The sequence below is a fragment of the Typopeltis vanoorti genome, chromosome 9 (genome assembly GCF_054136105.1).
Source record: "Typopeltis vanoorti isolate ZY-2024b chromosome 9, IOZ_Tvanoo_1.0, whole genome shotgun sequence".
In the NCBI taxonomy this organism is placed as follows: Eukaryota; Metazoa; Arthropoda; class Arachnida; order Uropygi; family Thelyphonidae; genus Typopeltis; species Typopeltis vanoorti.
In genome coordinates this window covers 87,772,586-87,784,998 of record NC_143557.1, presented here as the reverse complement: position 1 = coordinate 87,784,998, position 12,413 = coordinate 87,772,586, and the positions used below count along the sequence as shown (strand labels likewise).

General features: G+C 35.1%; 1 protein-coding gene across 3 annotated transcripts in view; it reads right to left on the bottom strand.

Moving 5' to 3' along the window:
• Positions 1-9,418: 9,418 nt before the first annotated feature.
• The window catches only part of LOC150103228 (uncharacterized), a 196,078-nt gene continuing 193,083 nt past the window's right edge, over positions 9,419-12,413 (bottom strand). For all 3 annotated transcript variants that reach the window (XM_090397353.1, XM_090397355.1, XM_090397354.1), the window contains one exon: positions 9,419-11,622. In XM_090397353.1, coding sequence (XP_090253479.1) covers positions 11,425-11,622 — 198 coding nt within the window. In that variant the 3' untranslated portion in view covers positions 9,419-11,424. The remainder of the gene's footprint in view (positions 11,623-12,413) is intronic.

Genomic DNA, 12,413 nt, shown 5'->3' with positions numbered 1-12,413 from the left:
AGGTTATTGGAAAGTCTAAGAAAAGATTCAATTACCATTAAGCATAGATATAAATATATGCGCAGATTCCATTCAGTTAGAACGATGACAAGAAAGTGGGTTATCAACTGGAGATGTCCGTTTCTTGTATGTTTCACCAGTTCGGGCTTTGAAGTACTGTCTTTTTTTATTATTATTTTTCTTGCTCCCCCTACATTTTATCATTTTATGAAGTCGTTTATGTGAAATTGTAATGTGTCTGTACTATGAAAATGGGTCAGAAATGAGTCACTGCATGACTCTTAATTAACTAGAGGGAAAAAAAAAAAAGGAAAGATAGAGGTGAACGCAGTTAATTTTATGTTCGGCCAACTAGCTAAGGTCCATCTAAACCAAATAAGCTGGTCATGTAAATTTAAGAGAATTTTTTTTTAAAATAATTATCCTTCTGTATATATCATATGGTTTTTTGGGATGAAAAAAAAAACATTTCGAAAGTTATTATTAGGCAAATGAAACTAAAATCAGTGGTGTAGCTAGGAGGGGTGGTCCTCCCCGGGAGGCACTTTGAACCTTACCCTATACGTCTTTTTGTAGTATTTTTGGTGTGTATCGAGAGGGGCGGCAAAAGTCAGCAACGCCGCTGACTAAAATACACCAATAAAAGGCCAATATATTGTCCGACTTCATGTCTTAAGTACAATAATATCTCGCCAATCCGAACTAATAAAAATCTTGCTCGTTCGGACTAGCGAAGTGTCCCCCCAAGAGACAACAATAACTAGTGTTTAAGACAAAAATAATCAGATTCTAATGGTACATCAATTTAATTCTTTAAATAAATTAACTGATAGAAAAAAAAGCTGCTGTACTGTAATTTAAAACAAAAAAATAATACAGTACACAAGTTTATTTTATATGTATTTGTATTGTTGAGGATTCTGATTTAATAAAATTGCATAGTTCAGTACGTAACTTAATTTGCGTAATAAAATATCACTTTCTTGTTCACAACACAAAAAAGGTTTCACAAAATAACACACAAAAAAGTCAGATTTTTTTTGCTTCTTGGAAGCTAAACTTTTTTCGTATGCTTCTTCTCAGAGTTGCATTAGCAATAAAATTTTGTGGAATGGAGTATCACTGTCAGCTGCCTCTTCATGTTTTACTTTTTTTTCTTCGTCGTCATCAGTCTTCTAATTCATTCTGTAGCGTCATATTTATAATTTCAGCATCTGATTTGATTTCGAATTAACTTTCGGTTCTACCTGTTATGCATTCCGTAATATCTGTTTGTGAAATTTCAACATCCTGATTTATATTTTTAACCAAATTATGCACGTTTCAAATTTCCTCTTTTTGTGTATATTTGTGATTCATGCCGACAATACAGTATAAAAAAAAGCAAACGTGTAATAGGCCTCCAGTATAAGCATACAATCGACAGTATGAAAAAAAATACTGTACTGTAATAATTATAAAATAAAAATACGTAATGTATTAAATAAAATAAAACTTTTTCTTTTAAACCGCAGTTCGAATTACTAGAGGGTTCGGATTAGCGAGATACAACTATAGCGTAAACAAGGCAACTCGCTAAAAGTTATATTCTCATCAACTCTCACGAAAATGTTAATCTCATAAAATTAAAATGAATATATAATAATACCTTTTTATAAATAACTTACTTCCAACAAAATGAAGCATTTTAGATTAAAGTTTTAGTAGACATCCCGCGATGATTTTACTGACCATTTATAATAAAATAAACAAATTATGCAAGAGCAATACCATAAATGCTATGATTCGTTACCCTCCAAACATAAATGCTTCCTTAAAACATTAACAAATATAAGTCATTAAAAGGACTGGCTAGATGGGCAAAGCAAGAATGATTTTCATATTACCCGTTATCTGAAAAGGACCAGTGAAGGATAGGGTGTTTTAAGCTATATATATATATATAAAGATCTGATCACGGCAGGAGGATAACAGCAATAGCCTAGTCTCAGAACTTCATTGGCATCCATTACCCTCCCAGGATACCCATTTTAGTCGCCTCGTACGACATGCATGAATTAACAAATATACGCATAACATTTCTGGCTAGATGGGTGAAGCAAAATTGCTTTTCATATTCCCCTTTGTCCGTAATGAAAGAACTTTGAATGGAGTGTTTGTGAGCTACATGCTCGCCCATTGAGGGTAGTGAAATTAGCTCTGTTCAGCTGAACTTAAAATAGACTTGGGTTTTTTAAATTTGCAACTTTCTGCTTCATTATATTGCGAAGCTTCCTTGATTAACGGTTTGGATGGTTGGTTGTCTTGGTAAAGAACTTCTGAGCTAGATCTAGGAGAAGGGAAGATATAAGGGATATTAACTTCTCTATGGATCTGGGAGTGTTTCTAATAAACCAAGGGGAATCCAGAATCATCCTCAGGCACTTATTCTGTAATCTCTGAAGTTTCAGAATGTTTGTATTTGTGGTGTGGCTCCATAAGGGGGATGCGTAAGTGATGACTGGTCGAATTATCATCTTGTAAATTGTTAATTTTGTTTGTGTCCAGTTTACTTTGTCTGTTGATCATAAGGCAAACCTGTGCTAAGACTTCGGATGTCGTCGAGGTAATGTAACTTATGTTTGCTGAATAGAGTTTATTATCACGAATCACTCCAAGATATTTAACTTCAGTCTGCCATGGAATCTTTACTCCCAACAAATAAATGTCCTGCATGGTATGGATTTTCTTTCTAGTAAACAGTATGGCTGAGCTTTTCTGGGAGTTAACTTGGATCCTCCAGTCTGCCATTCACTTTTCTAAAACGTGTATTCTGGTTTGAAGTCTTCTAGTTGCTAGTTTTGGGCTCAGAGATCTTGCCATCCAGTACCATCTGCATATATAATGCAGTGAATGTTGTTCTCGGGTTCAGAGGGATATCTGCTACGTAGATTGAGAACAGGAGAGGGGACAAGAAGAGATCCGAGGCACGCCTGCCGAGACCCTGAGTCTGGTCGAAACCGTTTCACCGACCCTGACCTGCATATGTCTTTCAGGTAAGAGTGGACTATTTTTATTAACTTGATTGGCAAGTTAAATTTTATCAGTTTGTAGAGAAGGCCTTGATGCCATACTTTGTCAAACGCCTTGCGACGATGAAGATGGCAGCTGTATTGAGTTTCCAGTTACAGCCTTTAGTAACGATTTCTACCAGCCAGTGTACTTGAGCTGTACTATGGGCCTTACGGAAGTCAAACTATTCATTAGGCAAAAATTCCTAACTTATCTGTTTCTGCTTGGAATCTTGAGAGGATCACTTTCTCTGTCACCTTTCCGAGGCTGGACAACACACTTATGGGTCTGTAGCTTTCGGGAAGGTGAGGATTTTTTTCCTGGCTTCTTCAATGGCATGATGGTGACTGTTTTCCATGTAGTAGGGAAATGCTGGAATCTAAAGATACCATTTGTAATGTTGATGAGATGGACTATGGCCTTTCTTGGGAGTAGTTTTTCTATTCTTTTAGTTATGCCATCTGGTCCTGGAGCTTTTTTGTTTAGATGGGTGATGATATTTATCATTTCTGCCGGATTTGTAGGAGTGATATGTTCAGAGTTAACAGTGTTCTGTCGTAAGGTTGTCCAACATGACGGTGAATCTTGTATATAAGGTTGATATTTAGATTTGTATAAGATGGATTGCACTGAGATTCAAGGTTATCTACTAGTGCTTCAGCTTTCTCTTCATCTTTGTGAATTGTCCCTTTCTTGGTTTGTATAGGGGGTATGAGTTGCTTTTTTTGGTGCAGATTGCTCTTAAGAATTTCCAGACAGAATGATCTTTAGTATTAACGTTAGCCAATTTGGTTTCCCACTGATGGTTTCTGTGTTTTTGAAGAGATTCCCAGACCTGTCTGTTTAGATTGTTCAATAATTGTATAAATAAATTGGAGAATAAGACTGGATTATAAAATATTAGTGAATAAGAGGATGGTTGACCGACATATCAAAAAGTGGTATTGGAGGATGTGAGTCTGCATAAGGTAACCAGTGGTGTACTACAAGGATCAGTCCTTGATCCACTGTCGCACCTTCATGTTAATACATTAGGAAAGATTTGACATGCAACATACAGATATTTGCTGAAGATAGGACAATCAGGAATGAGGCTAATATGCAATACTTGCAGAATGATATGAATAGGCTGGAACCGTGGGCATGGGAAAACGGATGACAGTAAATGTAAAGTCATGCATCTTGGTATTAGATATCCAATGTATTATATTTTAGTGGGATTATGCTAGAAGAAACTAAGCAGGCTGGGAGTATTAGTAGATACGAATTTCAAGTTCAGGGGCCATGCAGCAAAGATTGTAAATACAACTCAAAAGATAATTGCAATGCTGAAACGAACTTTGACATGTAAAGATGTCATGTTGCATCTTTACACAGCCTTGATAAGACCTCACTTGGACTATTGTGCACAAGTCTGGTCTCTGCTGCAATTCTGATACAGTGGAGAGTTAAAAATGATACCAAGATTGTGGAATGCTGATTATGAAGATACATTAAGTATTTGTAGACTGCAGACACTAGAATACAAGAAAAAGAAAGTGATATATGAAACTTCTGAACGGGTGATACAGGATTGTATGACTCTTTCAGAAGACCACATACAATTAAGACAGCTGGTGCTTGTAGTATGTGGCCTTCCTCGATGACTTCAATTCCCATGAGAGATCTCTTAATTAATAACAATAAACCTGTAAGTACTCTAAGTGCACTATAATACTTTTTATTCACATAATATCAGTCAAGTGCAAGCATACGCTAATGCCTATTGTAAAAAACATACGATGATGGCAGTAAAGCCCAATAACAACAGAGTACTCCGGGCATGTCAAAGCGCAGCCTTCCAACACTGATAAACCCAAGGCTGGCACCAATTGTTGCAGCTGTAGACTAGACAATAGAAACAAAAAGGCATTCGATGCAATTTCTGCCACCAACGGTGGCATGCTCAGACATAAAATTCGACGAATCAGCATGTAAACTTCTTGTGAAATTGAACCAGTCTTTCTTCTGCCCACTGTGCCTCCCTTCAATGAAACAGATCTTAAACTTAGTAAAACGCATTGAAAGCTTGATTTTTTTTTTTTAAGCATATGATGATATAACTGCAGTGAGGCCCCTTTTATGAGGAAGTACAGCACCATGTTAATCTCCCCAAATTTTATCCAGGCTCGGGACCAGCATAGCTGATGAATCAGGCCTATGGCTGGGGCTTAAGTATTCCTGACTGTAACCCATGTGTGCCTCACGGGGCCGGTTTATCTGCTTGAGGGAGGAAAAACCCCAGATAAACTGGTTAGAAAAATCCTGCTGTCCATAAAAAACATAGATGGCAGTAAAGCCCAATAACAACAGAGTACTGCGGGCATGTCAAAGCGCAGCCTTCCAACACTGATAAACCCAAGGCTGGCACCAATTGTTGCAGCTGTAGACTAGACAATAGAAACAAAAAAGGCATTCGATGCAATTTCTGCCACCAACGGTGGCATGCTCAGACATAAAATTCGACGAATCAGCATGTAAACTTCTTGTGAACTTGAACCAGTCTTTCTTCTGCCCACTGTGCCTCCCTTCAATGAAACAGATCTTAAACTTAGTAAAACGCATTGAAAGCTTGATTTTTTTTTTTTTTAAGCATATGATGATATAACTGCAGTGAGGCCCCTTTTATGAGGAAGTACAGCACCATGTTAATCTCCCCAAATTTTATCCGGGCTCAGGACCAGCATAGCTGATGAATCAGGCCTATGGCTGGGGCTTAAGTATTCCTGACTGTAACCCACGTGTGCCTCACGGGGCCGGTTTACCTGCTTGAGGGAGGAAAAACCCCAGATAAACTGGTTAGAAAAATCCTGCTGTCAATGCCCAAGACTGGCTAACTTGGCTATGTCTGAGAAGATCCTTAAGCTCCTCACATCAGCAATGAGAATCGAACCTAGGACACTCCTTTCTCAGGCATATGGTCGTGAAGTGCATAGCCACTCGGCTAACCGTACAGACAAAGCTTGAAGGAGTAGCACCTCGCTACTATCGACCAAACCTTTTCCCACAAAATTCAATTAATTGAAGCAAGTTAGATCAGATCCACGCTCAACGCTTAGACGAAAAAATCAGTCACGATCCAGCTACATAGCCTTATCACGTTAATGGTGCACGACTCAAAGACGAAAACAAAAAAATATATAACACCATCATTCTCAACTCCACACTGAAGGAAGATATCACCAACTAATGGCAAAATCCAATTTCAACCGCAGCTAAAAATTGGTGAAGTAACTAGCATCACATCTAAAGGCACTAAAAAAAAAAACTACCTCAAAATCAATTTACCAGAATCATGTATAAAGCTTGGCCTGGTTGGACCTTCCCTTCACTAAGTGTGAATAAGGCCAACTTTGCAAACAACTGAAACTAAAACGTTGACAAACCTGGTACAACAACTACAAAAAAAACTGCTTCCTCAACATCAAAAAAAAACTAGGATTTTCCTCTTTTGTTCAAGTCATTACTTGACGCCCAAACAGCAGCGAACCCTATACAAATCACAAATCTATCCATCCATCGAGGTCTGCTCATACTTCTGGGGATGTACCCTAAGAGCTCCCCCTAAAAATACTTGATGCAATACAGAAGAGAGCAGTCATATTAATTAATGACTCATCACTTACCAACTCACTCCAACTCTTGCACAGGCATCTAGTATCTACTGCATGCATCTTCTATATTTCCATGTTAAATGCTTATCAGAACTATTATCAATAATTCCTCCCCTCCATCAAAACATGTTCAGCTACGACCCAACATCCCTGCAGTCAAACTCCATATTCATAGAACACATTTTTCTTCCTGTACCCTGAGACTGTTGCTGTATTGTGGAACAACATTGGATTACAATGCACAGGCCTTGAAATCCAATGTGAACAAGTTAGTTTCCCAATTCTCTTCCCATGCACAGTACTAACGTACTATATCTTGACCAGCCAACCTCTCATGACCCCACATATATAAAATAAAAAACTAGTTTAGAAAACACTGACAACCACCCAAAGGGATTGAATAATTTTTTTTTCAGACATCTGAGAAGAGTATATAGAACTACCTCCTGATGTCCCGTCTGAAATAGCAAAGCCTTATTGCCAGTTTTGAGAAGCAGGAAGTGAGAACTAACAAGAGAAAACACCCTAGTTGCATGTTCTGGAAATCACTGAAACAGTTTGAAAAAACTAGCAGTTCCTCTAGTAAGAAAGTAGACTTGAATTTGTTTTTCTTCTGGTGATCAAAGTATTATTGAAGCAGACTACATTTCTGCAGGGTTACGCAAGCACTCATACCATAGCAAACAGTTAGCGTTAGGGCAATAAAACAATTGCAGCTGTTTACCATACTTTCTCTAAAAGACATGATTCACTAATAGCTTGGGTACTTTCATTTAGACTTCAAGGATGGAAACTGGTACTGTATTACCATGAAAAGCTTAGTTAGGGCTAAAGGAGCTGCTTCCTGCTGGGGAACAAAAAAAAAAGGCACTAGAGGATTTTATTTTTATATATATTATTGTGTCCTTTCAAGGACTCATTGCAGGAGTGCACTCTATTGTACTCCTCTATATACTTCTGTCTTCCCTACAAACCCTCCAACTACATACAGGACACTAGTATACCATCAACACCATTTACGCTCACTGCTAACAATAGTAAACCAGAGTTTTCAGAAGTAAAAAAAAAAAAACCCTGCTACCTTCATATGAGATCTGCTAACTCAACTTCAAATGAAAAAGTCCATATAAGATTCCTCGTATCGAGATGAGAATAGAATGGGTTTCCATTGTTCTTCGAATTGCACTATGGAGGTGCTGATGTGTATATGAGACAAGCTCTGATAGAAAATCTCTAAAAGAAACATGAGCATGAATGGAGAAGCAGCCAGATGATATACTTGATTTAAAATGCTTAAAAATGGTGACACTGAAAGTTAACACAATTTGAATTTTTGCTGGCTTAGTTGGCCAAGTGGTTAGCATATTTGCTCTCCAGCCAAAAGCTCTCGATATACATTAATTAAGAGACTACATCAAAAATAAAAAAGTTCCTTACTCCACCCATGGTTATAACATACCATAGGTACCTTCTGTAGGTGAGAGACAAAAATCTAATGATGGTTTTTATTTTATTTATTTTTAGTTTAGGAAATTGCAGGAGTCATATTGAAAGTAAGTCTTATCTTTAAAATTTCAAGGGAAATACTGAGTTACCAAGTAAATTAACTAGCAAGCCCTTAAAGTAAAATTAAAACATACTGTAAATATTTTCTTGTTGGACAAGTAAGTACTGCCTTAAGTATAGCAGGCAAATTAAGAATTACTGAGATAGAGAGAACTAAAGTATGAGCTGAGTGCCAACTTTGTCATAGGAAAGCAGTCTCAATGAGAATCTCAAAAAAATTTTTTATTTCAGGTTATGTTTCTACCTTTTGAAATTTCTACCATTTACAAATTATTTCATGATTTTGCAAGTGCAAAAAACATGAAATAATTTGTATCTGACTGAATGAGAGAAATGTAATCTACATGACTACATTTCCCTCATTCAGTCAGAACAAAGTTAAATTGCTACACAGTTAAAATGATTCCCACCTGTGTTTCATATACAACCTTCCATGTAGAGAAAAACCTCAAAACACTTCAGCCTTTACACATGCAATTGGTCTTCTCCTAGGTTTTAAAATTTGATTTACAATCATATTGAGATTATGGTGCAACTTGCACACAGTGTTATGATTTTTAAAATTTTAATTTGAACCCACTTTTAGTATGATGTAACAAGAACTTACCTTTAGTCTTTTTTTTTTTTTTTTTTGCCCTTAAGAAATCAAAACTATTTTCTGCAATGCATTTCACTTATATTTCTATATATGCAATGTTTCATTAAACCAAACTACACTTCTGTATAAATGAACATTCTTTATCCCTATAGAAATACTCACCTATCAATCGTGTTCATCATCAGAAAGCCTTATTTTTACTGTTGTAAAAAACACAAAGTACAGAAAAAGTATTTGTAGTCACCTTGCATTTGTTAATTTTCAATCTACTTTCTTTTGTGTATTATTAAGCATAGAATAAAACAATATTGTTCTTTCCTCTCACTTCTGCATAAGTGATTTCAAGAAAGTTTGTTCACATCATTCCCCATTTGAAAAGAAGAGCAGCGAAATATTTCTCACATGCTTGGAATTAATAATGTTAAGTTTTTTTATCTTTTAGATATTTAAAAGTAAACATGTATTCTAACATAAAATTCATAAAGATGCTTCTTTTTCAAACACTAAAGGCAATAAACTGTACAGATTACAATCCATAGCATTTGGCATGTTTTCTACAGATCCGACCACTTTATTGAATTCAGCTGAAGTTATGAGAAACATTTAAATGCTCTATTCAAAATACCATATTTTTTTTAACTCCATTAAAATATTACCTAGGATATTAAAATATGAATCATTGTAAATTCATAAGCTAGATGGCATTTTAAGTTATTCATTAGAAAGAATTTATTACAGTTCTAGAGCAGTAGTTCAATGAGATATATCCCACTCCATGCTTTTCCAAAAAAGTGAATATGATGGAATCTTTGTAAGGGGAATTTAAGAAACAAAGTACATAACATGATGGTAGGGTAATAAACTACCAATGTTCTCAAGACTTAGGAATATAATAAGCATTACCATTAGTATAGCAGTATAAATAACAAACATTCGAATGCATGTATTAAACATGCCCCCCCCCCACAAATTAGTACAATTAACTAAGAAATAGATGAAGTAGCAGGTTGCAGTTGCTTGCTGCTTAAGCAGGATTTATGCCCTATCCAAAATTTCTAAGAAAGAAAAGACTATTGCTTACATTTGCTGTAAACTTTTTATTTTAATAGGGCAAGTTCCATCAAAAAAAAAAAAAAAGAACTACTGTTCTAGAATTTTTAAATCTCAAACAGGAACATTTCTACTATCTCAGGATAATATATTTGCAAGATGCATAAATGCTAACATGTGGCCAAACATAAATGCATAAAAATGATTTAAACATGAGATAATATGAAATGCACATGTGCATGCACACACACAAAGATCTAATGCAATTAAAGTTGAACCGTTTCTCATTTTATTAAACATCAAGATACAAATTTCAGGTAGTCACTCAAAATAAAATCGAACTAAAACTTTTTCACCACCCTAAGAAAATTAATCAAATTCAAATTTCACCTCCTTCACTTGATTTTGTAATAAAAATAAAACAAAAAAAACCAATTATGCCCACAGTAAGATGCTTTGGAACAAATTTTTAAATCAATTTTTAAAATATTACAATCAAACAATGCTTGAAGCAGAGTAGGAAGTCTTTCCCTTCTTTCCAAGAAAACTTTAAACCATAACAACACCTCAAGACAGTTTACCATTTACAGTTTATCTCCAATGGAGATAAACCACCATCCACTCCCATCCTTATCCCGCTTCAAGCACTGACTAGAAAATGAAGAGTAATAAAATAGAATAATGATTTTGCAATTACGAATTTGTTAAGATTTCAAAATTCTAATATATATATATATATATATATATATATATATATATATATATTACATACACACAAGTCACATATATTAAAAATTCCATTTCATCAAATAGCATTTCAGGCAAATATGGTTAAGGCATCCCATTTTCATTAGTCAATAAACCTAACTACAGCCAACCATGTGACCACTTTAAATTCTCTATAGAGCAAGAAAATCATCTAGTAGAATCCTTTCTGAGTCAGACTAAAATTAAAATATTAAATAAGAATTTGAATTCTTAGCCAATATCTAAAGAGGGTTCATGGTCTCAATTTCAAGTAAAGAAATAAAACTTTACTTCCAAGCAAGTAAAGTCATTTGAAGCTATATACAAAAAAACTTTTACTGAATATATATTTTTATGACACCAACATTGACTTAACAGCACTCTCTCTCTCTTTTTGCACAAACAGATAACTATACTACATACCAGAGGAGGGGGGGGGAAGAAACCTCAGTTCCAATTCAAGTTGGAATCAAATCAATTATAATAAAACAACTACATAAATTTTGAGGTGGGAGTATTATCACTGAGCTAAACAAAATGGCTATATAACGGTTGGTTTCATAATGTTCATAAGCCTTTTAACAGCTTTATCTATGTACAAATTATTTTACAATCTTCAATATAAATTCCATTTCATACAACATCTGAAACTTTAAAGAATATCACACTATACACTTTCTGGTTGAATGTCAGGAAGGTATTTTCATGAATTAAGCAGTCTTTACTATTGTAGATATAGTCTTACAATTAATATTGTATTTATCCACTTTCTGATGGACACAAAAACATTTTGTCTACAAACACAGGCCTTTTATTGTGCATAGCATATTTTAAAGTCCACTGACGAGCAGTAAAATCAAATGCTGCCTTGTTTTCTTGATAGAGTCTACCTAGTTCTGGTTCCATACACACATGACAGTAAGGATCAGTTAGGAGTGACTGGATGCTAATAAGAACCTGAAATAAGAGTAATAATGTATTTAAAAAAAAAAAAAAGATCAAGTATACAGATGCATGTATAGTGGTATATAGCAAGCAATATCATAGCCATACTATGGCCTTGAGAGTGGGTGTTATGTGGAAAACATATAACACACACTCAGGCCATAGTATAACACTTTCGACAAAATGCAATAAAATAATTTTTTAAAAAAAAAACATACAAGAATCTTCACATCCATTTTACCAATACTTGTGGTTGAAATACAAATAAACAATATGTGCCACCACTTCTAATAGAACTTTGAGTAATTCCATTTCACTCCAACCTCTTTGAATTTTTTTATTCCTGAAAACTGACTTTCTGCAGTCCAACTACCAAAAAAGTAGAGTTATCCTCCTTGTGGACTTTAATGTTCATAATTCAAAGTGCCCCCACCTTTTCCAATTCTAGTGACCAAGCTGGAGAAAATGCTGATGGTTGTTTACCTATTCAATAGAATACCAGATAATCAACATCTGCCTAACACTCTTGACAGTTCTCTATGTATACTGCAGATGTTAAATTCTCTAGGTAAGGGAGATCATAAATCTTCTCCAAGTTTCCTTCTCTACCATGATTTCTCTGAATGGTTTCCATATGGAAACCAGATGCAATTACACTACTAACTATTCCTTGATTACTGAAGCTAAGATTAAAACAAGTGAGATCCTATTAAATAATGAGCAGATAATTATTCAGAATTAGGGATCAGGAAAAGAGGAAGTATCTACAGCATTCAACACAAAACATGAAAACTACTTGAATG